The following is a 26,506-nucleotide window of genomic DNA, read 5'->3' as shown; positions in this document are numbered from 1 at the left end:
AGCATGGGCTCTGGTGGGCGGAGCTGGGGCAGGCTTGCCTCCTCAAGCTATGGGGTCTCCTACCGCCTGTGATGGAATGTGTTAGGCTTTGTCTACATTTACCATTTAGTGTGCAGACCCGGCAGCGCTGTAAACAGAAAGTGTGGCCGTATCGGTGTAAGCCACCTCCCCAAGTCACTGCCAGCGCTGTAGCCTGGTTCACATTGGTGCTTTACAGCACTGAAGCTTGCTGCGCTCGGGGTGGGGGGGAGGTGTTTTTTCATACCCCTGGCCCCGAACGTGACAGCGCAGTAACGTGCCAGTGCAGACTTGGCCTTACTCGACAGGATCTTCATTTAAAATGTGCTTTAAAATGATTTAATTCGTGTGTTGCTGAAGATTATAAAATCGCAGCTCTACCAAATCATCGCCCCTCTCCCGCTGCCTCTGGGCATAGGGGCACTAGTTTAATAAGACTGTGTAGGGCCCCTGCAATCATAAGGGTGCCCCTAATGGGGCCAGACTTTGCTCCTCCTCATGAGGCAATTAACAAGCATTGGAACTCTTGGTAAGTAACTGGTCATCAGTGGGAATTAGAGGACTTGTGTTCCGACCCACCTCCTCTGGAGGGTTCCGGAAAGAAGGAACTGAGGGGGTGGAAGGCCAGCAGGGGTATATATGCACCAATATAGTGGCGCCTCTCAGGGGGCTCCCCTGTTGGCCCGACGGGTACCTCTAAGGGAAAACTCTCCAACAATCTGTGAAATGGTCGTGAGCAACACATCTCAACAAACAACCATTACGAAGGCAAGTAACAGTTTTTTCCTCACCCATTCAAGCAAATGATGCCACGTAGGTCCAAAAATAATGACCACCTCACTTGTGCTGTAGCTTAAAAGAAAGAAATGCTCTTAGATTTACCCTGCAGGGATACCATTGACACTTGTAATCTCCACCAAGCAGATTTGAACCTGGGCCCTCTGAAGTAGAGTATAGGAGCCTCTTCCCTCTGAGTTAAAAGCCAGCTGGCTCCCAGCCCATCCTGTAGAGGTCTCTTGGTCTTAACTGTTGCTGTGGTCTAGGTACCACTTGCATTGTTCAGTAACCACACTAGGTGTGTGGGTTACACTGGCACTGTACGATATCTCATATGCAGCCAGATAAACACACACAGGATGTCCACTGCACTGTGGTGCCGCATGGCCAGGGAAGGTAAAATCTGCTGCCTTCTAGGAGAACCTAGATTTGATTCTCTGTTGCCCTGAACCTGTCCATGTCCTCACCACGGGGGAGATAGGTGCCGCCAGGATCAACATTCTAGAGTTCCATTTACTGGGTCATGGTTTGAAAGGGAGAACAGAAGGACCTATTAAAGATCAGACGCGCCCAATTTAAAAATAAAAAGCGTGCCTATCTAGGAAAGCCACATTGTATTTGAAATCAAACCTGCACAGCAGGCTCTGTCTAAAACTGAACTCTCTGCTAATAGGGTTTGCTTCCAAGGGTCCGATTCTGATCCCATTTGCACTACTGTGCATCAACTTCACTGGACTTACTAGGGATGTACAGCCTTATGAAAGAAATTGGAAGCTCAGCTGTTATGAATGGATGAAGCACTTGGCACTCATCTGCAAGTCTGCACCCCAAACTCAAAGCAAACCTGAAAAAAGCATTGTCTTTGGCCTCTGAGAAGAACTGGAAAGCTTTTCCACACCTGCGTGTATTATTTTTCAGTGCTGTGGTTTCTTCTGATTTGATTAGGAGGCGGAAACACTGGAAGCAATGCTTGTTGCAAGAGAGGCTGATTTCTTTGCCAGTGTTTTTCTGACCCAGAGGTGCCGATAAAATGTGAAGCAGCCTCTGGATGATTGTCTGATCTCACCCTGCAAAGTTCTTGAGGTTCACCTGCCAGATCCACAGGCCACTTGGGATCTTCCATAAATACGTGATACCCCTGCAAGGCTGTGAAGCGAAACGCTTCCTTCCTCTTTCTTCTTGCCCCTTTGAGCTAATGCAGCAAGAGCAATGCACAATGAGGCTCGATTCTCACTTGGAAACTGCATTGATTTACACCGCCTGCTGAGCATTGGGCCCAGTGCTCAGATACACTCCAAAGCAGCGTACTATAAAACTTTTCAACCTGGGAAAATTCAGCCTACTTGGTGATTTCAACGCTCACTTCAAACAAGTCTGGTTTTCCCAAAGCTGTGAAATTTCTGAAGTCTCTGGGAGGATGTTCCAACTAAGCTGGGCTCAGATTCATAATTCTGGGTGGAAAATAGAAACTCTGAGAGCGAGTCCTGGGATTTGGTCAGCCCTAGAACTCAAAGCAGAATCCCAAGATTTACAAACATGCATATAACAGAAAAAGTTTGCCCAGGCTCCCTCTAGCTAAATTCCCTGTGATAGATTCAGTGCCCAGGAAGTAACTTGGCTCCTACGTGGATTTGTTTGTTAATGGAAACAGCTACGCTGAGAAGTCATTAGAACTGAATGTGCTTTTTCTTTCCCCCCTGCTCAGCAATCACCTGTAAATCCCCACAAACCATCCCCAACGGGAAAGTCGTGGGCTCCGATTTCAGCTGGGGAGCAAGCGTGAGCTATGCCTGCCTGGAAGGGTACCAGCTCTCGTTACCTGCCGTCCTGACTTGTGAAGGGAACGGGACGTGGACCGGAGAGCTGCCGCAGTGTTTTCGTAAGCAGACATCTCTGGGTAGCCACGTGCAATGGGATGGAGCATGAACCTTAAACTCCAGCCCCCTTCTATCCCACCACCGGAGCCATCCTGTCCTGGGTGCAGTTCGGGGTGACTGTCCCAGGCCCCATGCTTTGGGGGACCCCTCAGTGGCTGCCCCAAATGTCCTATGGATGGGATGGTTCACCATACTGAGTTTAGTTTCTGAGGCCCAGGACAGCCAAGGGGGTTGCCTGGGGGGGGCCTGGAGCAGGGTAGCAGCAGGAGTCGCCCCCCCCCCCCTCTACTCGCTGTGGAACAGTGCAGCAGACAGCTCTGCCCTGCCACCCATCCCAGCCGGTTTGCTCCACTCCCCCACAGTGGTAGGAAGCAGAGTGCCCTGGCCAGCTCTACTTCGGAGCAGGGTGGGAAGAGTTGGGGGAGTGCTGAGGGCAGGAGGGGGCCCTGCACTCCCTTGGGGACAGCCTTGCCCACCCCTTGTAAAGGATCAGTCTTTTTTGACCCAGTCAATGCTCCATTCAGTCTTTGACCTAACGTATAAAACAGACGGTGATGGCCTCACCTGCCCATGGGAGAAGTTTCTTCCAGCCATAAGCAAGTAGTAAGTGAAGTATTTCCCTCCCCTCCAGTCTTCATGGCTCGCACATGCTTCCACAGTAAAAGGAAAGTCGGAATTAAAGGCAAAACACTTTTCTACACAGCATCAGCTTGGCTGTTTGGCTGGATGTTGCCTGGTGCATAAGGATTAATTGCACTCTGGAAGGAGATGTTAGGGATAGTAATCCAGTTTTTAATCCTCTCTGTGAATGGTGTGCCTCATGGGAGATGAAACTCGTGGTGGGATTTTATATATTGTCTCTCAGCATGTGTCTAGACTACGGGGTTTTGTCGACAAAAGTATACCTGTGTCTACACTACCGCCGCATTCTGTCCACACTAAGTCGACAGAACACAGCAGTTTTGTCGATGGCGGTCGACCTCATTCTACGAGGAATAACACCTTTTGTCGACAGAGTTTTGTCGACAAAAGGCATTATTGCATCTACACTGTGCTTTTTCAAACGAGAGTGCTTTTTTTTCAGATTGCTTTTTCGACAGAACTGGTTGTAGTCTAGACGCTCTTTTTTGACAGAAGCTTTGTCGACAGTATCTGTTGACAAAGCCTCCCGACAAAAGCCTGTAGTCTAGATGTACCCCCAGACAATGGAAATTGGGTATTGTCATAGATCAGGACGTGGGTGGTCTGTCTATGAGTGAGAGCAGGAGTCTGGAACCAGAGGTCGGGGCGGAGTCAAGAGCCAAGATGGGTCAGAGCCGGGATCAGCAACCGGGGATGTGGTGGAGAAGCAGGGATCTGGCACATGGAAGTAAGACAGGAACAGGACGAGAAGTCAGGAATCAGGAAAAAGGCAGGTCTCAGGAATGAAACAAAAAGGCAGAAGTCCAGGGTCACAATCAGCCAGACTCAACTAGTTACTCAGACAACTGCATTAAATACTGAGTCTGAGCCAACCAGAGAGGCTGGACCTAGCTAGAATCCACTAGGCTAGACTCCCTGCTAGGACCATTTGGCTGCTGGGTGGTGACTGTAGTCTGAGGACTACCTGGAGGCTCTGGTTTGAGACTTGCCCCCTCCCTAATCCCTCACAGCTATGTCTGCCCTCAGAGGGAAATCCTTGTCCCATCCTCCCAAGACATGGACTTCCCCAATGGGGCATTAAACATTTATCTGGGATTGGAGTAAGGATGTTAAGAAGCGGGTAATTGACTGATCGTGTAGTTGATACAATTTTTATCGACTACACGATTAGTCGAGAAGAGGAAGCGCGAGCCAGAGCTACCCCCGTTGCGGCTCTGCAGTTTAAATGTAGTAGGAGTTGAGTGGGAAGCCCAGTTCCTACTACATTTAAACTGCAGATTCGCAGCAGGGGTAGGTCTGGGACCTGGCTCCTGAACTGCTGCATTTCTGCCTCCCCCCCCCCCCCCCGCTGCACCACGGAGATGGTTCTGGGGGGAACGGCTTTTAAGTGGGCTCCTCCCAGCACTGGCTCCTGCTTCCCCTCCCCTTGCGGCCTCTGATACAGAGGCAGCAAGATCGGTGGGAGTGAGTAGTCGAGTAGTTGACGCGACTAGTCACTTACATCCCTAGATTGGAGACCTAACACCAGGTTTTTAAAAAAGGAAGAAGGAGATTCCAGCGGACTACAGGCAGGTCGGCCTCACCTCAGTCCCTGGAAAAACCATGGAGCAGCCCTCAAGGAATCTATTTTGAAACACTTGGTGGAGAGGAAGGTGATCAGGAACAGTGGAAACAGATTCACCAAGGGCAAGTCATGCCTGACCAACCTAATGGCCCTGGCCCTGTTTTGAGCAGGGGGTTGGTCTAGATGACCTCCTGAGGTCTCTTCCCATCCCAGGCTATGTCTAGACTGCAGCACTTTTCGGTATCCTGGAAAAGCAATGCCGCGTCCAAGGAACGCGTCCGCTTTTCCGAAAACAATTCAGAAAAGCGGACATGTTCTTTCACCATGCCTGCAAACCTCGTTGTACGAGGCATAAGGGATGTGTTGAATGAGGAGGTTTTTCCTGACTTTGGCACTGACTTTTTCCGACTTTTCTTTGTAGTGTAGACGTAGCCCCAGTCTTCTATGAGTCTAGATTCTCGACCCCAGGTGAAATCCGGGCCCCACTGAAATCAATGGGAATTTTACCAGTGACTTCAGTGAGGGGAAAGTGTCACCCCATAGGGACAAAGTTGGATGGCAGCATGCAAATGAAAAAGGAAGAAACGTAGGGCCAAGACTTTTGGGTGCTTTCCCCATCCCTGCCACCTGCTTGCTCTGCCTCAGTTTCTCCATCTGTACCATGTAGGCAATAATCGCCACCTTATAGCACTGCTGTGAAGACAACCTGAATCCATTTCTTGGCATGTAAATTTGGAGCCAGATTTTCAAAAGACCCCAGCGCCCACCATGCTCCCAATGTGCCGAGCACTTCTGAAAACCTGGCTCCTGAGGCTCGTTGAAAGCCTGAGCTGAAAAGAGCCCCGCAGTGTCACAGCAAGCATTGGAACGAGGAGCAAAGGCAGAGCCCTATGGCTGGATGAAAACCTGCGGGTGTGATACAATACAGAGTAGGGAACCGGCTCCCAATGACAAAGCCGGATTGTAGCATTGATGATTTGGCAGCGACACAATAACCATTTTCGTATTAAGCAGTACAAAGACCCGGCTGCGTGCCTTACACCTTTCCCCAGCTATTCTATAATTAACGGACTTTCTGTGTGACACGGCGCTGCATGGAAATTTGACATTGTGCAATTAAAGATACGGTTAAAGTTAAGCATGCCATTGTGCAGGAAAAAGAAGGGGGAGGGGGACGCTCCAAACCGTCTGTTCCTCCTCCCTGCCAGGAGATGTTGGAAAGTGAAAGTTAATTAAACAGTAATTGACAAAAAAGAGAGAAGTGAGCAGAATTCAGCCAGTCTGCCTTCTGCCACTAGTAATTTCCTGAGCCATCATAGCGCTTGAAAGCCGGGGTGGGGAAGTTTGGGCCACGAATTGAATTGTCTGTATCCCATTATCGCTATTTGCCCTTGCTGAGGTCCGTCGCCACCCACTAACTGTCCTTTGGCTTTTCCAGCGGTGTTCTGCGGCGACCCTGGCACACCGGCTCAGGGCAGGAGAGAAGACAGAGGATTCACCTACCGCTCATCTGTGTCATTCACCTGCCTTCCCCCGCTGGTGCTGGTGGGATCAGCACGGAGGTTCTGTCAATCCGACGGGACGTGGAGTGGGACCCAACCCAGCTGCATAGGTAAGGGGACATCCTCTCTCTGCAGGGCGCTGCGACCTCTGACCTCTCATCCCAAACCATCAGTTGCCCCTTCTCTCTCCCAGTCTGCTTAGTTTCTGGTCCCCGCTTTCACCTGCTTGCTGGTCCCCTGTGGTGAGAAGTGGAGGACGATGGAGGATCTTCTGCAGAGAAGGCCAGCACCTGGCAAGCTCCCCTTCCTTCTGCTCATCTGTTAGACCCTCCCCATTAAACCTTAGACAGTATCTGGGTGTGGCCTCACCTCCCTTAACGAACTTCCCAGGCCCCAGATGCATGCTCTGCATAGAGGCCACCTCCATCGGCTGACAGTATTTCAGGACAAAGTCCCAGATCCTGGAACATGTGGGAGACTTTTACTTACGTGACCCTAAATCACATTTCCAGATGTGCCCACCACCCACAACTGGGGCCAGACTGTCCCAAGGGCTCCTGGTGGAACAAAGTAAATTCTCCATGTGAAAGTACATGGTGGCTGTGTCTACACTGGACAGTTTTTCCGGAAAATCAGCCGCTTTTCCGGAAAAACTTGCCAGCTGTCTACACTGGCCGTTTGAATTTCCGCAAAAGCACTGACGATCTCATGTAAGATTGTCAGTGTTCTTGCGGAAATACTATGCTGCTCCCGTTCAGGCAAAAGTCCTTTTGCGCAAAACTTTTGCGCAAAAGGGCCAGTGTAGACAGCTCAGATTTGTTTTCTGCAAAAAAGCCCCGATCGCGAAAATGGTGATCGGGGCTTTTTTGTGGAAAAGCGCGTCTAGATTGGCACGGACGCTTTTCCGCAAAAAGTGCTTTGGCGGAAAAGTGCCCGTGCCAATCTAGACGCTCTGTTCTGCAAATGCTTTTAATGGAAAACTTTTCCGTTAAAAGCATTTCCGGAAAATCATGCCAGTCTAGACACAGCCGGTGTGTGTCCTCTGTAACACGCTGTATTTGAATGGGAGCCAACAGGCCAGCTGCTCCAGCAGATCAAGAGACCTTTGGAAAGGGAAAGGTGCTGTCCACAGAATACAAAACCACACGGGTGACTGTGCGTAGCTGCGGAGTTGGCCTGCAGGCTTGGATACAAATCCCAATATCCCCAACTTAGGTCTTGTCTGTCAGTTCCTAGTGGCTTCCTGGGCACATGAACGGTCAGGGCAGAACATAATCATTATTCGTCAGAGCAGGCTCCTCTTTTTCAAAATCTAGCTTCTGTATTTGAATATGAGGTCTCTGTAGCAGTGAGTTCCGCCAGCTGACTGCATGCCGTCTGTCCCTTTAACTCTCCATTTCTAATGCCACCCTCACCTGATTATCCAGGCTCTTGGAGCACAGAAGTTGCAATGTTGTCAATTTATCTGCCATCAATCACATCCTTGTTCTCATATGTAGGATGGTGTGAGAAGGACAGACTAACTCGGCCATGCGTATTGGCCAAACTGGACAGTCTCTCTGACAAAGGATGAATGAACATAAGTCAGATATCAGGAATAGTAAAACACAGAAACTGGAAGGGGACTGGGCACTCATTAATGGACTTAAAAGTAGCCATTCTTCTGCAAAGGAATTTCACCAGCCAATTACAGAGAGAGAGAGCATGTGGAATTGACCTTCATATGCAAATTTGACACTGTTTCCCTCCAGCTTAACAAAACCACTGACTGGATGGCCCATTATAAAACAAGTCTTCCTTACATTTAACACATCATTGACCTCTAAAGATAAGTACGGGACACTTCGGGTATGTCTAGACCACATGCCTCTGCCAACAGAGGCATGTAAAATAGGCGGCCTGATATAGTCAATGAAGCGGGAATTTAAATATCCCCAGCTTCGTTAAAATAAAAATGGCCGCCACGCATTGCCAGCTCAGCTGATCATCGGCACAGCACGGCAGTCAAGACGCGGATCGGTCGACAGGCAACGCCTTTGTCAACCGCTCCCTTATGCCCGTGAAAGGCTTCCCCTATGGACCGATCCACCTCTTGACTGCTGCGACGTGTCGATGATCAGCTGAACAGGCACAGCGCAGCGGCCATTTTTATTTTAGTGAAGTTGGGGATATTTAAATCCCCGCTTCATTGACTATGTCGGGTAGCCTATTTTACATGCCTCTGTCAGCAGAGGCATGTAGTCTAGACACACCCTTCCAGCCTACTCAATTAGCCTCATTAGCACCTGCACTCCTATTGACAAAAACATGCGGTTTTTTTTCTCTTTCCTCTCCTTTCTTTTTTTGTTAAAATTCTGATAGTCCTTTTTTCCTCACTGAAGTTCATCTGATGAAATGGGGTTTACCCATGAAAGCTCATGATACTCTCGATCTCTCTCTCTCTCTCTTTCTTTGTGTGTAGATATATAGATATAGATATAGATATAGATATAGATATAGATATAGACAGGGCTCGCTAAGCAGCAGCGAGCCCTGCTCGCCAGCTGCACGGTTCGGCACGCAGCGCATGTGAAGACAGCACTGCGCATGCTCTTACCGCACTGCGCGGCTGTGCTGGCTTGTAATCTACTCTCCCCAGGTGAGTAGATTACACTAATTGTTGAGCCGTGGATATAGATATAGATATGTTAGTCTCTAAGGGTACGGTTTCACAGCAGGGCTAAAGTCGAATTAAGCTACACAACTTCAGCTACAGCACTTGCATAGCTGAAGTCGAAATAGCTTAATTCGGCTTTTGGCGCTGTCTACACAGCAGAAAGTCGAAGGAAGAGCACTCTTCCTTCAACTTCCCTTACTCTAGTGAAATGAGGGTTACAGGAGTCGGAGTACAAAGTCCTCCAGCTCACCATTATTCCAAAATAATGGCTTGCTGTGTAGATGTGCTCTTTGTTATTCTGAAATAACGTCCGTTATTCCGAAATAATTCTGCTGTGTAGACATACCCTAAGGTGCCACAGGACTATTCGTTGTTTTTAATCTAATGAGTTAACCAGATTATACCTGTACCACTAGCTATGTGTGTAGCGCCAGTAGTCAGAGCATTTAGGGCATGTCTACACTAGGAAATTATTTCAAAACAACTAAATTTAAAATAATAACTCCCAAAATAATAAAATTGATATAGCGTGTCCCCACAATGGGGGAGCCTCAAAATCAGTCCGAGACAGGTTCCGTTATTATGGACGTGCTATCTGGACTTAGAACCCCAGGAAGCGCTGGGAAGTCATTAGTTTGAATTACTCAGGGGAGTAGTTATTTATAGCAGCACTGGAGCATCCACACTCCTGCTGTTTTGAAATAACTACTTTGAAATAAGTGTTATTCCCCAAGGAAAGCAAAAGTACACATTTCAAAATAACCAGCCCATTATTTCAAAATAACAGACTTAGTAGTGTGGATGCTCCACTTATTATTTCAAAAGAAGGGGGGGGGGGTATTTCGAAATAACTCTCTAGTGTAGACCAGCACTTAGGCTTTTAACTACCACAGTTGGGTTTGCCTGCCTTGTTTCATCACTTCTCCATGGGTCGTTACTCAAAACCCTGTTATCTATGTTCAGGACGTGGCATCCACACCTCTGGAAGAACATTATCATAATGTAGCCTTAAAGAGCACAACAACCCAGTTGTGGATATTGCCAAAGAAATGTACTTTGCTCCTTTAAATTTGCTTAGTTCAAATCGGAGGAAGGGAAAATATGTGTCTGCCTGTGAAAACCCTGTGTGTCTATTTCCTGTACAGGCAGCTGATTAAAAAAAGCATGATTGATATTCAGATCCCATGCGATTTTGAGGTGTCTTGGACGGCTGGGCTCGCAGGCCCCCAAAATACAGCCCAGAGGCCTGGATTTAATACACCTCGCTTGTTGTGATCCATCAGCCTCCACCTCATCTGTGGGATGGGACTTCATTTCAGTTAGTTAGTGAACTTAGACACTGCGATTTATCTTGTGGGCCTCTGTTGGATGCCATGGAAACCGGGCCGGTGATAAATGACAAAAGCTCAGCAGAGCTGAATAAGTGAAATGAATTAGCTCATGTGTTGCAGCCCTGGTTTGCCTGCACTTGGCATCTCTTGTTTACGGACTCGGAGCAGTTCCTGAGGACCTGCGGAGAGCTCCGGGAAGCATGTCAAGCTGCTTTATGGAGAGGCTGAATAGTCAAGTCACGAGGAATAACAATCGAAGCCTGTTCTTTGCAGCATCGGGTGTCCTTTCCCCCTTCGCCACCATGAGGAGAGGGTGGCATTTCTGGTCCAGCTGTGTGTTTGATTGTGAGGGCTTTTCCCTCTGTGTGTGTTTCCTGGGTCTGGATGTGTCTAGGGCTGTGTCTAGACAACAGAGCTTTATCAGAAAAAGGAGCAAATTGCGCTCTGTCATTTGTGTAGCTTTTTCCGTGGTTTTTTCAGAAGAGGCTTTTCTAAAATGTGGCCAGTCTACACTAGGCCAAATATTTGAAACCACCCCCCCTCCCCCTTTCAGAATAGCTCTTCTTCCTCATGTGAGCAGGAAGACGGGGCTTCCAAAAGAGCTCGTCTGCTCTTCCGCAGAAAAAAAGCGGAAGAGCAAACATATTCCCTGGATACGGCGGAGTTTTTCCGGGATACCTCCAGTATCCCGGAATAACCGCATAGTCTAGACATAGCCTGGGTCTCTTTTTAGCTTATGGAGTGAGTTGCCAGGGAAGGTTTGATCCTCCTCTTTGGGGTGCAGACTACTTTGAACGGCAGCTCAGTGTAAACGGGGGAACCGGATTGCCACCCCAGGAGACCCCAGTCTGGCATTGTGGACAATCTGAGCTGGAGTAAGAAGTCCTCCAGTTTGACAGTATTTCGCCATTGTTTTGAAATAACTGCCTGCTGTGTAGACACGGAGTAAGTCATTTCCAAATAATACTAATTATTTCAAAACAATGTTGCTGTATAGATGTACCCTATGTGAGCCCTGCCAGAAGCACTAGAACATCAAATATGAAATCCTATTGATGGAGAGAAAATGACTCATTAACCAAGAGACTGCACATAATCCGTATGGCTAGGGAAATCCGTTTGCACTACCTGAAATGCCCAGATGGGGGAAACATTGCCAACATGCCTTTGAAAACGTTTAGCGCTCCCATCCCTGCCCAGATGGTAATAATGGAACAATCCGTGAGACATTCCATGGTGTCAGGTGCAAAGGGGAGCTACCTGTATGTCTAAGTGAAGATTACATGTTGGGCCTTGCTTCCCATGGGCATGCTGCTAATGGACACTGTCGCGGGATGGTTGAAAAATGGGAGCCTTTTTGGATGATTTTTTTTTTTTACTCCCCTCAAAAATGTTGGTCTTGTTTTAAGTTACTACATTTTTCCACCCGCTCTTGCATTTTCTTTAGCTGTGTTCAGGTGAATTAGGAACGCCTGCTACCGCTTTGGTGGGTGCGACAGTGTTTTGGGGATGCACCAAGCCAGTCTGGGGGGCCGCGGTACCTGCTCCTGTGGGGGGGAGCCCAGGTCTAATAGTGCATTAAATCATTAGGGGGGAACCTTTTTTGGGTTGGGGGCTATTGACGCCCAGAAAAATCAGTTGGAGGCCACACACAAGTGTGAAGCACAAAAAAAAAACCACCTCACAGATGTGGCCCCCGACTGAGAAGGCGAAAGACCCTCCCCATGTTCCTCTCACACACCAGAGCCTGGGGGGGCCCAACCTAGTAGATTCTCTATGCTCCAGCCCCTCAGTGGGATAGCGGGGGGGAGAGGGTTGGAGTACCAGCATGGACTCCCCAATGCTGGGGAGGGGGCTGAGCCTCAGGGGCCGGATCCATGCAAGCCAGGGGCCACATCCAGCCCCCCGGGCTTAGGTTCCCCACCTCTGCATTAAATTAACTGTTGCGAATGGTAGGGAGAACTGGAAAAGGGAGGGAGATATACACCACTTGTCTTGTGTATTTTCCCCTGGGGGGGCAGTGCTTCCCGTTACATTGGCTAAGAGCTGGAAATAATTTCGTAATTCTTTCTGATGGTGTATGTGAGCTCTGTCGCAAAATATGTGAAAAGTAACGTGAAAGAGCCATGGAGTGAGCCGGGAGCACGCACAGCTCTGGAAATGGATTTCACAAACACCCTCAGTGTCTGAGTCCTTTTAATACTGCTGTATTCTTTTCTCTTCTTTTTTTTCCTATTTAAGATCCGACTCTCACTACATGTGCAGACCCCGGTGTGCCTCTGTTTGGAATGCAGAACAATTCCCAAGGTTATCAGGTAATCTAATTTCCCAATGTCCCTTTATCACATTATGCAAGTACAAGTTTCATAGCCTGTGTAACCTGCTCTGATGTCCCACCCGAGAAGTCCCCTGGGGCCTTAATTAGACTCCATGGGTATGGGCTTTTGCTAGAGAGTGCGATGATTCCACGGTGAGACTTCAGTGTGTTTAAGTGTTAGATTTATAGTGTTAATTATACAGCTAACTAAGATTTATTCTGAGCGTAATTAGTATTAGCAGTGCACGCCTTGTTTCCTTTACCTTTAAATCCAGATCCCTTAGGTGGTGTTGCTAATCTCAGCCATAATGGGGGGAAAATCAATATGTCATGCAAAGGAATCCTTCATGTCCCACCTGTGGATTCAAATCTGTGCTTCATACAAGATGCCTTCCATGCGGGGGTAGGACATGAGGCAGGATTAGTTAATACAATGTAGGCGTTCCTTTGCAAGTGGTTTTTTTTTCCAGCAAAGCTGCTAATTTGTTACCTTGATCCATGGATTTAGTGCATTAATTCTAGGGCCTTCTTCATACTGAGATGCCGCCGGTGTGATTTTTTTTGGAAGTGGTGCTGGCGAGAGAGCTGAGGGGTGTGGGTAGCCATGCAATTAACGAGACTCTACTCTTCTGCTGAGTTAAGGAGAGCCGGTTGGCATAGGCACATGGGGAGGCATCGCAAAATCAAAATGTTTGTTCATTGGCTGATGAGACAAACGGCAGGGGAAAATCCTGTGTTACTTCTGCCCCTGTGGGAGGTGGACAAGATGATCAAAGGTGCCAACTTTCCAGCTGGCTCTGAATGCTGAGCCTGCAAAAGAAGATTGGCCCAGTACCTACAGGCAGGCAAACACCAGGAAGTTCTGCATGCCTTTGTGGCTCGAATCTTCCAATTCCTGTGATCCAGGGTGAAGTCCTGGCAAAATGCCCAGTGGACTTCAGTGGGGCTGGGATTATACCCCATTGTGTATCTTGAACTTCCTTGTGTAAAAAACCCCAAAGCCCATTTCAGATCGTTTGCTATTTGTGGGGCTTTCTTTCAAATTCATAGACTCATGGGACTGGAAAGGCTCTTGAGAAGTCATCCAGTCCTCATGGCACGATTAAGTATTCTCTCTGGACCATCCCTGTCAAGTGTATGTCTCTTGGTTTGTCAAAATACTGAAGCAACAAAAACCAAACTGAAAAAGAGCAGAGTTGAAATAGAATTTTAAAGTGAAAAGTGCTCTGTGGCAAAGCTCTGAGCCTGCCCCGAGAGTCCTGTGTTTCTGGCGGACAGTGATTGTCTTGAAGGCTCGCTGTGACCCTCTGCACAGCCCCCTGCCCTTTACTAGAGGCAACGGTCACAGGCTACTGGGCCACACTCATCAGAGGCTAGTCCACAGTTTGGGGTGAAACCCCCTCTGTAGTCCTAGTCTTCCTTCTCAGGGGCAGACCTCTGTAATGATGTGTGGAGCACTTGGGAGTGGGGGGACACGGACCTGGGCCCGCCCACTACTCCAGGTTCCAGCCCAGGAACTCTAAGGCAGCAACAGGCAGGGTTTGTTCTACTAATCTGGCAGCTTCTTCCCAGGGCCACCTCTCCAAATGATCCCTCCCAGCAGCTTTCCTCTGGCACCTGAGCAAGTCCATCCTGATCCTCCATGGCACTCTGCCTTGCTTGCAGCTCCCAGCTCTCACTCAGTGCGCCTCCTCACACTCCGATCTTGGGCTCCTGACGGGCGTTATCGACAAGCCCCAACAGGCCTTAATGAGCTGCAGGTGCTCTGATTAGCCTGCTGCTTCCAGCAAGCTCTTAATTGGTCCCAACGTCCTGCCTGATTGTGCTGTACTAGGCTTGGCCCTGGTTACTCAGGGAAGAGGAAACTGTTCGCCCAGAGCCCAGCATGTTTTCTCTCCATTAGAGTTCGGCAGCCAGCTGCTCTGGGTCTGCCACATACTCTCACAATATGTGTTTTCTTTTTAATTTATCTTTAAATGAAAACATTTACTTGCAATGGTGGAAACTCAAAAGAAACAGCGTCATGCTAGCAGCCTATAAAAACAGGTCCCAAAACTGGCCAGTCTGGCTTTGCTATCTCCATAGAATAAAATGTAGGAAAAAAGTAATAATGTTGAAAAGTAAATTAGATTTTAAGACTCCTTTTCAGTGTCCATAAAGGGGCATCGATAATGTAAGTAAGGGATGTTTCCTATCGTCATTATTTTATTTTGAGTTTTAAGGATGTGGACGCATTGGAGAGGGTCCAGCGGAGGACAACCAAAATGATTAGGGGGCTGGAGCATATAACCTATGAGGAGAGGCTGAGGGAGTTGGGTCTGTTTAGTCTGCAGAAGCGAAGAGTGAGGGGGGATTTGATAGCAGCCTTCAACTTCCTGAAGGGAGGTTCCGAAGAGGATGGAGAAAGGCTGTTCTCAGTAGTGACAGATGGCAGAGCAAGGAGCAATGGTCTCAAGTTGTGGTGGGAGAGGTCCAGGTTGGATATTAGGAAAAACTATTTCCCTAGGAGGGTGGTGAAGCACTGGAATGGGTTACCTAAGGAAGTAGTGGAGTCTCCATCCCTAGTGGTGTTTAAGTCTCAGCTTGTCAAAGCCCTGGCTGGGTTGATTTAGTTGGGATTGGTCCTGCCTAGAGCAGGGGACTGGACTTGATGACCTTCTGAGGTCTCTTCCAGCTCTATGATTCCATGATTCCCTTTAAACATTTGTCATAAGGAAAATAACCCTTTTGCTCCTCAAGGCAAGGACCATGTCGTCTTGCTTGTTTGCACTCCATTGAGCCTTGGAGGGCTACTATAATAAACACCGGAGTTAGTGACTACTCATTTGAATGAGATTTTATTCCTAGATTTTATTTTATGGACATTTTGATGAATACTGTAATCAATATTCTACAAAATTTCCAAGGGGTCGCCGTGTTAGTCTGTCAGTTTCAAAACAAAGAGTAGTCCTGTGGCACAGTAGGGTATGTCTACACTACAAGAATATTTTTAAATAAGTTATTTTGGAATAATAACTCCCGAAATAACTGTTTCAAACTAGCACGTCCACACTACATGGAAGACTAAAAATTAGTCCAAGGCAGGATCCCCTAATGTGGATGTGCTACCCTGATTTACCAGGAAGCACTGGGGAGGGAGAGCTCAGTGGTTTGAGCATTGAGCTGCTAAATCCAGGGTGGTGAGCTCAATCCTTGAGGATTTAGGGATCTGGGGCAAATTTGTCAGTGACTCCTTGTCACTGTTGCAGATCCAGACTAACACGGCTACCCCTCTAATACTTGTCAGGGATAGTACTTGGTCCTGCTGTGAAGGCAGGGGACTGGACTCAATGACCTGTCAAGGTCCCTTCCAGTTCTAGGAGATAGGTATATCTCCATATCAATTACTTTGAATGTCTCTGGGGAGGAGTTATTTCAAAATAGGAACAGTGAAAGGTCCACAACTGCTATTTCAAATTAATAGTTTCAAAATAGGCATGATTTCTCATGAAATCAGGGTTTATTATTCCAGAATAAGAAGCCTATTATTTTGAAATAATTTTGAAATAACAGGCTTCCTGGGTGGATGCTCGCCTTGTTATTTCGAAATAACGCTGTAGTGTAGTCGTTGCCCTTAGAGAGTAACAAATATATATGTAGCATCATGAGTTTTCATGGGTAAAACCCACTTTCTCAGATGAGCTTTTTTCCTCCGCTCCAGCTCATCTGAGGAAGCTCGTGATATTATATATACATGTATTTTTGTTAGGAAGTAGTCCTGTGGCAGCTTAGAGACTGTTTTGAAAAATGTCAATCTGTTGCAAGTAACCTGTCATGCTGCTAATTAGGTGGTAATTGCATGACAAAGGAGCCGTAGTCACTTCTTTGAATGAATTAGCACTATGCCTGCTGAAGCAAATGCCGACTGGGAATTGACATAGAACAGTGTGTGCCAACTTGTTGATTCACTGGGCAATCCAGCTCTTTATCTTTTGTTGCGACAGGTGGGAAGCCTCATGTTCTTCAGGTGTCAGAAAGGATACCTGCTCCAAGGCTCGACCACGCGGACGTGCCTCCCCAACCTGACGTGGAGTGGTGTGCAGCCCGACTGTGTTCGTAAGTGTCAAAGGGAGGTGTGGTTTGTACAACCGCCGCCTGCTGTGCACAGCGAATCTTTGGCCATTCTGCGTTGGAAGGCAGGGGGCATTGATATATGATATGCTCTTAGGATACGTTTACACAGCAACATTATTTTGAAATAACCAGCGTTATTTTGAAATAGCTTAGTCCGCGTCTACACAGCAGGCTGTTATTTCGAAATACTGTCAGGCTGGAGGACTTCTTACTCCGACTCCAGTAACCCTCATTGTCCAAGAAGTAAGGGAAGTGGGAGGAAGAGGGCTCAATTTCGAAATAAGTGCTGTGACGATGCTCCCAATTTCGAAATAAGCATTTTGAAATAAGCAAAGCGGGATCACCTGAGATCATTCAGATTCCTAGTGCGGTGAATCAGAGGAGGAAGGTGCAGCCGTGGGCTGTATCGCTGCTTTGTGCGGCGGAGAGCAGTGCTTCTCCTTAGCTCCCCATTGTAATTTGACTAGTTCCCAGGCTCACATACTCACCCCTCTTGCTGCTCCACCGGCCGGCACTGAGGATGCAGAAGCTGCAACCAAGATGAGTGGCACTTGCTGCTCTTAAGAAGTGAAGCAAAAATGCTTCTGGGGCTTTTTTATAATAGGGAGGAACAAAGTGTCAGGTTTCCTTGAAGCTTCCTCTGTCCATGCAATTCACAGGCGCAGAATTAGGTGCAGTTAGTCTAACTTACTGAGCGCTGATCTGCCATCTACTGATTAGCACAGGGCATGGAAAGTCAGAAGTCCTAGATTCTTACCTAGATTTACCATTTCTTTCTCTGTGTGACTTTGGGCGAGTCATTTAGCTGCCTTGGTTTCCCCATCAGCAAAAGGTAGATTATGATAACAATACTCAATGCACAGGGGCAGCTGATGCCTCATTCATGTTCGTAAAGTGCTTTGAGATCCACAGAAAGGGAGAAATCGGAGGGAGGCTTGAGGAAAGCTTCCTAGCAATGAGATTATTAGCTTGGTGTAGTAACGCCCCCAAGGAAATTGGCGGTATGTTTTACAGGACTGCAAAGGGCAGTAAAACACACACACACAAAATGATCTCTTGATTTCTAATACCTGAGGGCCAAATCTCTCTCTCTCTCTCTCTCTCTCACACACACACACACACACACACACACACACACACTCTGATCTCATCGATTTCTAATATCTTAAGGCCAAATCCCAAAAGACATGGCATAACTATGGGAACATAGGTATTTAGAACCTCTTAAGGTTTGACCCTTTGATTCTGGTGACAGGTGGGTGCAAATTATTGCTTTGGGGGCCAATCAACAGTGATACTTGGAACCGAAGCTAAATAAGGAAAGAATCCTTCATGCAGCCACCATGTAGAAGCCTTGCTACAACCAGAGCCATCATCTTCTGCATAAGTAGCTCAAGATTAGAGCAGGATTTGCCTTCAGGCTGTTCTCTGTCCTCATGTTAACATGGTGACAGGATGCCAGGACTGCAGCCAGAGGCGGCACTGAGGAGATTAAAAGATTTTCTTTCTTGGCTTTTATCAGGTGCCGTTAGGTTGAGATAAGAGCATGTGTAAAAATGGCTCCTTCCTGCCCAGTGTATTTGCCGAGAGCCCCTTCCCGATGCATGCGGCGGACTAGAATGTCGCTCATTCTCCCACTGCTCTGCAAGAGCTCGCACATCATTTAGACCACGAAGTCGGCAGGCACGCATGAGCAGAGTTCTGACTTGGGGAACTTTGTCATGGGGGAAGATGCCAGAGGTGTGGGAAGATCAGGGCTCAGTTCCTCCGTCCTTGGTGGAATTGGAAGTGCTAACTAGGAAGTTCACTGGTCGACTCATAAACCGATCACGTAGGATTGGGGTGTGAACGTGGAACCCCACAGAGCAGCCTTCTCTGGCCAGAGAGGTGCACCTCTGAGTGTTCCAGGAGGACTCTGACTGTTCATTGACACTGTTTCCAGAAGTGTTTGGGAGCGCGCTGGCTCTGATTGTGCCTGGATCAGGGTCCAGCTGAAAACGGTGCCCTGCCTTCAGAGAAACGGATGCCCCGAGACTGAGTCTGATGTCTTTGGCCACTTGAATTCCCTGTGTCTGTGAAATCCCCAACCTTGTCATCTTCACTGAATGGCTCCAAGTGGGACAAAACTGCCCACATTGAAGTCAATGGACAAGCTCCCATTGATTTCCATGGAGTCCGGTTTGCAGCCCTTGGGTAGCTATCCAGGCAGGCTCTCTCATCTCCACCCTTCCTGTTTTTCCAGCTCATCACTGCAAACAGCCAGAGACCCCATCCCATGCTAATGTAGGTGCCCTGGATTTGCCCTCCTTGGGCTACACCCTGATCTATTCCTGCCAGAGCGGGTACTACCTCACTGGAGGATCTGAGCACAGAACCTGCAAAGCGGATGGCAGCTGGACAGGGAAACCACCCATTTGCCTTGGTAAGAACCCCGAGCCTGCCAGGAGGGAAGGGACCGATTGGGTTGTGTCTTGAAACCCATCCGAGGGATGAGAAGTTGTGATGCGAGGGAATTTGCTATCTCACAAGCTCCAGGGTACATCTGAGAGAAGCTGGTAATAGTCGTGTGTCATGATTGCAGGTCTCATATGAACTTATAAAGTCCGACCCAACTTGGGATGATACTGAGGGAAACACTATCAAAGACGGACAGTTGAATACGGCTCAGACACACCAGTACTAGCAGCTAATGGAGACCTTCCGCTGTATCTGCAATAGCATTTGGCTCTGAAGAGCCCTAAAGTCCCAAAAGAAACAGACTCCTCATGGAGTCAGTTTAGAAAAGAGGAGACTGAGGGGGGATAGGATAGAGGTCTATAAAATCATGAGTGGTGTGGAGAGGGCCGATAAAGAAAAGTTATTTATTAGTTCCCTAAATAGAAGAACTAGAGGACACCAAATGAAATTAATGGGTAGCAGGTTTAAAACTAATAAAAGAAAGTTCTTCTTCACACAGAGAGTAGTCAACCTGTGGAACTCCTTGCCAGAGGAGGCTGTGAAGGCTGGGGCTATAATAGAGTTTAAAGAGAAGCTAGATAATTTCATGGAGGTTAGGTCCATAAAAGGCTATTAGCCAGGGGATAAAATGGTGTCCTTGGCCTTTGTTTGTCAGAGGCTGGAGAGGGATGGCAGGAGACAAATTGCTTGATCGTTGTCTTCGGTTCACCCCCTCTGGGGCACCTGGTGCTGGCCACTGTCGGCAGACAGGATACTGGGCTAGATGGACCTTTGTTCTGACCCAGTATGGCCATTCTTATGTTATGTTATGTTATGTTATGTTATGAGATGGTTAGGATCGAGGGGGATGGGGCTAGGCTATTTGGGGGCCAGTTACACACACTGCAAGCGTGAGAAATGTTAGCTCAAAGTTTATCTCCTCTCGCTACTCCTTGCTTCACTGTAACAAATACCCGTGCACTGGGCAGCGAGTGTGAAGCAACTGCCATCCCTCCATCATGTGTTGCCACTGGGGAAATGATTTAACCCTGCTTCAGTGTCCCGTGATCTTAATTTGCTGCGGTTTCACCCTTTCTTTTTAGCTGATGTACGGCCTAGCGGAAGACCGGTTGGCACTGCCCGGGATCCACCACTTGCTAAGGTGTCAGGTACTGTGATATGGTTATTTATTCTGTCGGAAGCCTTGCTATTTAATCTTAACACTGGATTGTGGAAAGAGAAGGTGGCAAGGAGCAATCTACAGCTCCCCCACTTTTCCCTCTTAGCACATCCACCGGAAGGCTAACAAATAGCTCTCTGAGGGTATGTCTACACTGCATCCCTAGTTCGAACTAGGGATGCAAATGGAGACAATCGAAGTAGTTAATGAAGCGGGGATTTAAATATCCCGCGCTCCATTAACATGATCTCTCCGGCGCGCTAGTTCGAATCACAGCTGATTCGAACCAGGAAGTGTGCGCCAGGACGCGTTAGTTCGGACTAAAGCCCTTAGTCCGAACTAATGTTACTCCTCGTTTTTTCCTCCCATAACACAAGCTGAAAAGCTGTGTAGGGTGGCGGCGGGGGGGGGGGGGGGCTGGGATTACTTTCTATTTTTCAGTATTTTATCAAAACTGGAAATTGCAAAATGTCAGAATTTGGTCTCTTCCCCCCCTCCCCCCCTTTTTCCCCTCCCTTTATTCCTTTCTCCCACTGAGTACAATAGAATGAACCAGGGTTTGGGGGAGGGGTTGCTTTATTTTTCTTTTCATTTTCCTTTTGTCGCTTTTCAAAACTAGGTTGCAGACAAAGGAGCAAAAGGCCAATTTAAACCATAGAATCATAGAACCACAGAGCTGGAAGAGACCTCAGAAGGTCATCAAGTCCAGCCCCCTGCTCTAGGCAGGACCAATTCCAACTAAATCAACCCGGATGGAGACTCCACTACTTCCCTAGGGAACCCATTCCAGTGCTTCACCACCCTCCTAGTGAAATAGTTTTTCCTAATATCCAACCTGGACCTCTCCCATCTCAACTTGAGACCGTATAAGTTTGCAAACATGGGGGAAGTTGCAAGGGTCTCAGTCATTCCTCTCTCCCATCATTCCTCTCTCCCGTTTACTCTATTAGATTTTCATATTAGATTTTTAAAAAATTACATTTTTAACCCAGCTAAAGTGGCAGCTTTAAATAAATTCATTCCCCACCCCAGAGCCGGCCCAAGGTACGGACCAACCGGGCTACTGCCCTGGGCGCCCCATTATAGGGGGCGTCACACAGGGCTGCCGGGCCAGGAGAGGGCAGCACCGTGCATGCTCCACGCACCCGGGGCAGTGCCACGCATGTGCAGGGTGCCCTGGGATGGGGGGTGCCGCGCGCCCGGGGGCGGAGCCGCACCTGCGTCGCACTCCTGGGGGCGGCGCCGTGCTCCCAGGGACCGGGGTGCACGAATGGCTCCGGCCAGCCTTGCCCCACCCCACAGCCCTGTATCTGCCTGTTGTTTGCCTTCCTCACAATATTCATAGAATCATAGAATCCTAGAGCTGGAAGAGACCTCAGGAGTCATCAAGTCCAGCCCCCTGCCCAAGGCAGGACCAATCCCAACTAAATCAACCCGGCCAGGGCTTTGTCAAGCCGAGACTTAAACACCTCTAGGGATGGAGATTCCACCCCCTCCCTAGGTATTGTCCATCCTCCCACAGTATCGTGGGATAAACCCTCTATCCATTCAGCTCTCCTCTCTTTCTTACTATTTCCAGTTCCCGCTGATGTGTTTGCAAAGAATTCTCTGTGGAAAGGCTCCTATGAATACATGGGAAAGAAGCAACCCGCGATGCTCTCCGTTACTGGCTTCAATCCCTCCACCAGTAAAGTCAACGCTACTTTGATAGACCACAGTGGTGTGGAATTGCTGGTGGCAGGTAAGAAGACTTAGCGGGGCAGCTTCTATGGATTCACGCTCACCGCGGCCGGTGCCGTCAGTCTTTTGCAGGGGAAAAGTGACCTTTGGAGTCACCAAATGAAGCAGCATTGTTCTGTTCTGGGACTAACATGGATTGCCAAAAGATATTTTGGCCTTGGAAAGGATTCAGAAAAGGGCAACTAAAATGATCAGGGGTTTGGAATGGTCCCATATGAGGAGAGGTTAAAGCGACTGGGACTTTTCAGTTTAGAAAAGAAGAGACTGAGGGGGGATAGGATAGAGGTCTATAAAATCATGAGTGGTGTGGAGAGGGCCGATAAAGAAAAGTTATTTATTAGTTCCCTAAATAGAAGAACTAGAGGACACCAAATGAAATTAATGGGTAGCAGGTTTAAAATTAATAAAAGAAAGTTCTTCTTCACACCGTGCGTAGTCAAGCTGTGGAACTCCTTGCCAGAGGAGGCTGTGAAGGCTGGGGCTATAATAGAGTTTAAAGAGAAGCTAGATAATTTCATGGAAGTTAGGTCCATAAAAGGCTATTAGCCAGGGGATAAAATGGTGTCCTTGGCCTCTGTTTGTCAGAGGCTGGAGAGAGATGGCAGGAGACAAATCGCTTGATCATTGTCTTCGGTCCACCCTCTTTGGGGCACCTGGTGCTGGCCACTGTCAGTAGACAGGATACTGGGCTAGACGGACCTTTGGTCTGACCCAGTACGGCCGTTCTTATGTTCTTATGCCTGCTGGATCTTTGACAGAACCACTGAGCTTTGAAACCGCTGTTCTTTGATGGCGTTAAAGAGATTGGAAGCAAAGGAGACGCTTCACCTGTATATATAAACTACAGTCTTTTGTTTGCTGTAATTCCAGCTCAAAGCCAATCCTGAGCGCCCGCTTGGGTCCGTCACACTGCAGTGGCAGATTCACAATTAGTTAATACTAATGAGGTAAAAAAGGCATAAACACCTCCTGCCTCATTATCCTCTGTTCTCTGCTTCTTATAATGAACTGGTTGTAAAGTTGAAATACTGACAGGCTAGGTTCTTCTTGTCCTCCAGATGCTTTATTATCCTGCGGAGGTCTAAGGGGTGGTTTTTTGTTTTGGTTTTATCGCTTCGCAGTGACATTTTTATATGGTGCAGGAGTTGTGTTTTGCTTTGGGAAGAAGCAATTATGGCACTGCTCTCTGCGGCTTAGGGAGAAAATGCTTTAACGCTACTTTTATAAAATCCAACGATTATTGTCATCTCAGATTATTTGTTTCCCTGACTGAGCCCCCCGCCCCTCCGTACCAAAATAGGCATCTGACGGGTTTGCTAGGCTAAGAACATCTGATTGCTAAAACCCCTGTGTCCTTTTCCAGGCATTTACAAGAGAGAAGAGATGCACCTACTTCTCCAGGTGTATCAGATAACCGGACCAGTGGAGATCTTTATTAACAAGTTCAAGAATGATAAATGGGCTTTAGATGGGCACGTAAGTACATTGGCACATGTGCAAGGGTATACTCAAACACCAGGTCCACACTAAGGGAAAAAGTCAACCTAGGCTACACAACTCCAGCTATGTGGATAGTATAGCTGGAGCCAACGTGTCTTCGGTCAAATTTCCACAGCATCCCCACTGCCAGACAGGAGAAAATCTGCCGTTGAGTTCCCCTTACTCCTTGCAACCTGGTGGATTACCAGAGTCCATGGGGGCACCATCAGCAGTTGATTTAGCAGGTCCTTATTAGACCTGCTAAATCAAACCCCAGGAGATCGATCTCCACACTGTCGATCTACAAATAAATGGAGACAAGCCCGGAGTATACAAATCTCTTGCATGGCAGTATTAGCATGACAGCCCCCTCGGTTATCAGCAAAGTCTGACCTTGACAACAACAACATAGATCTCTGCCGTCTCAGCTGAAAGAGTAATGCACTTAGACAGTACCAGTAGTAGGTTGTTATCTTCTGTTGCTAGAGGGGGATGGAACACTCTCTACCAGCACATTAGAGGAACATTGCACAAGCAGCTCTTCTGCTATCACTTCTGGCCATAGGGATTTTCATTGCCCAATGCTGTTAAATCTGCATGTTTTCCAGATAATGTAAAAGGAGAAGCCAGGAAGGTTAATTCCAGCTTACCATTCTGTCTCAAGTGAACATCCAAAAGAGCTAATCTTTCCCTGAGGACCTGGCTTCCCCACACCAACCTTTATCTCCGATAGCTTCACAGGCACCGCTGAGGCCTCCTCAAGCTAGAAGGAGACTTCATCTGATTGACCCATGACCAGATGTAGCCTGGGATCTTGCTATCGCTATTCAGTCAGCCCGGTGTGCAGCAACCGGTTATTACAAACGAGAATTTCCCCCTCAGGAAGGCGCGGTTAGGTTGTTTGGGGCTTTTTTTTATTAAGAAAACGCTTTCGGCTTTCAGTGCAATTGAGCCAAATTGATGCTCTGCATACACGCGGAAGAGCTTGCAAAGACGAAGCAAGTGCTTCTCGTAAACAGGTGGCTGATGTAGGATCTCTGGTAAAACCCAGCTGCTGCACTTCTCCAGCCACTGCGAGGAGCCACATACTCCACTTTGTGTGCTGCAGCAAATGGTGCCTGACAAGAGTTTGGATACTTTGGGGGTCTTGTTTCATGGCAGGAATTTTGGCTCAGTCAGACACGACAGCGAGGTGTTTTGCACCACTTTGGGCTTTCTCCTAGACTCTCCTAACAAACAAGCACTTTGCAGGGCTACAGGACAGCCTTTGGGGGGCCATAGCTGTGTTAGATCTCACAGAATGCCAAGATTCTGGGCAATTGGAGAATAAATTTGGAAGCAAGACTACTGAGAAAATCACCGGCGGGCTTCCTTTCTCTCTATAACTACCGTAGTAAATTTGCTCATCTTACACATCCCAGGATTAGGTTTCTAGCTGCCATTGCTACCGACTCCATCTGGCATCACAGAAACACGCTGGGTTCTGTCTGCCTCTCCTCACCTCTAATAAATGTTCTGCAGTCAGATGCGATTCTGTTGACGCCAGCCAAAGCCACATCGACTCTGCTCATTCACCCAAAGCTGGCTTGGTTCTGCAGGATCAAAAGCAACAACCCTTTGGTTTTGCCTCGAAGTTAGTTGCTGAAGGTGCCAGGATTAGAATTCACCCTGGTGCAAAGAGCTCGCATGAGACCTACACACCACTTCAGGGTCAAAATAAGGCTTAACTTGAAATCACATCTCTGATGTATCAGAGGGGTAGCCGTGTTAGTCTGAATCTGCAAAAGCGGCGAGGAATCCTGTGGCACCTTCGGGTATGTCTACACTACCACCCTAGTTCGAACTAGGGTGGTAATGTAGGCAACCTGAGTTGCAAATGAAGCCCAGGATTTGAATTTCCCGGGCTTCATTTGCATCTCGCCGGGCGCCGCCATTTTTAAATGTCCACTAGTGCGGACTCCGTGCCGCGCGTCTACACGCGGCACGGACTAGGTAGTTCGGACTAGGCTTCCTATTCCGAACTACCGTTACTCCTCGTTTCACGAGCGGACATTTAAAAATGGCGGCGCCCAGCGAGATGCAAATGAAGCCCGGGAAATTCAAATCCCGGGCTTCATTTGCAATTCCGGTTGCCTACATTACCACCCTAGTTCGAACTAGGGTGGTAGTGTAGACATACCCTTAGGGATTTGAATTTCCCGGGCTTCATTAGCATCTCGCCGGGCGGCGCCATTTTTAAAAGCCGGCTTGTTCGAACCCCGTGCCGCGCGGCTACACGCGGCACGGGCTAGATAGTTCGAACTATGTAGTTATTCCGAACTATCTGTACGCCTCGTGGAACGAGGTGTACAGATAGATCGGAATGGCTACATAGTTCGAACTATCTAGCCCGTGCCGCGTGTAGCCGCGCGGCACGGGGTTCGAACAAGCTGGCTTTTAAAAATGGCGGAGCCGGCTTTATGCTAATGAAGCCCGGGAAATTCAAATCCCAGGCTTCATTAGCAAGTGCGGTATGCATACATTACCCCGCTAGTTCGAACTAGCGGGGTAGTGTAGACATACCCTTAGAAACTAACTGAAGTGTAGGAGCATAAGCTTTCATGGGCAAAGACCCACTTTGTCAGATGCATGTACATGCATCTGACGAAGTGGGTCTTTGCCCATGAAAGCTTATGCTCCTACACTTCAGTTAGTCTCTAAGGTGCCACAGGACTCCTCGCCATCTCTGATGTATGCTCCCCGTATGGCACTGGGACGAATTTTCACCCTCTGAAAGAACATATAATGATTAATAGACAATGTCATTTATGTGTGGCCATGCCTCTGATATTAACCTAGCATATCATGAATATTCACATCTAATATTTAGCTAAA

The 26,506-nt window shown here is 48.0% G+C and overlaps 1 protein-coding gene across 1 annotated transcript in view; it reads left to right on the top strand.

Moving 5' to 3' along the window:
* Positions 1 to 26,506, top strand: part of CSMD2 (CUB and Sushi multiple domains 2) — a 743,482-nt gene that overhangs the window by 701,855 nt on the left and 15,121 nt on the right. Inside the window, exons 60-67 of the mRNA XM_014578911.3 lie at positions 2,501 to 2,674; positions 6,317 to 6,490; positions 12,609 to 12,682; positions 16,668 to 16,779; positions 19,040 to 19,219; positions 20,337 to 20,402; positions 21,993 to 22,154; positions 23,517 to 23,629. Coding sequence (XP_014434397.3) covers positions 2,501 to 2,674; positions 6,317 to 6,490; positions 12,609 to 12,682; positions 16,668 to 16,779; positions 19,040 to 19,219; positions 20,337 to 20,402; positions 21,993 to 22,154; positions 23,517 to 23,629 — 1,055 coding nt within the window. The remainder of the gene's footprint in view (positions 1 to 2,500; positions 2,675 to 6,316; positions 6,491 to 12,608; positions 12,683 to 16,667; positions 16,780 to 19,039; positions 19,220 to 20,336; positions 20,403 to 21,992; positions 22,155 to 23,516; positions 23,630 to 26,506) is intronic.

Source organism: Pelodiscus sinensis, chromosome 25, assembly GCF_049634645.1.
Source record: "Pelodiscus sinensis isolate JC-2024 chromosome 25, ASM4963464v1, whole genome shotgun sequence".
Classification (NCBI taxonomy): domain Eukaryota; kingdom Metazoa; phylum Chordata; order Testudines; family Trionychidae; genus Pelodiscus; species Pelodiscus sinensis.
Note: the sequence above shows the minus strand (reverse complement) of the source record. Positions and strands in the feature narration are given on the sequence as shown.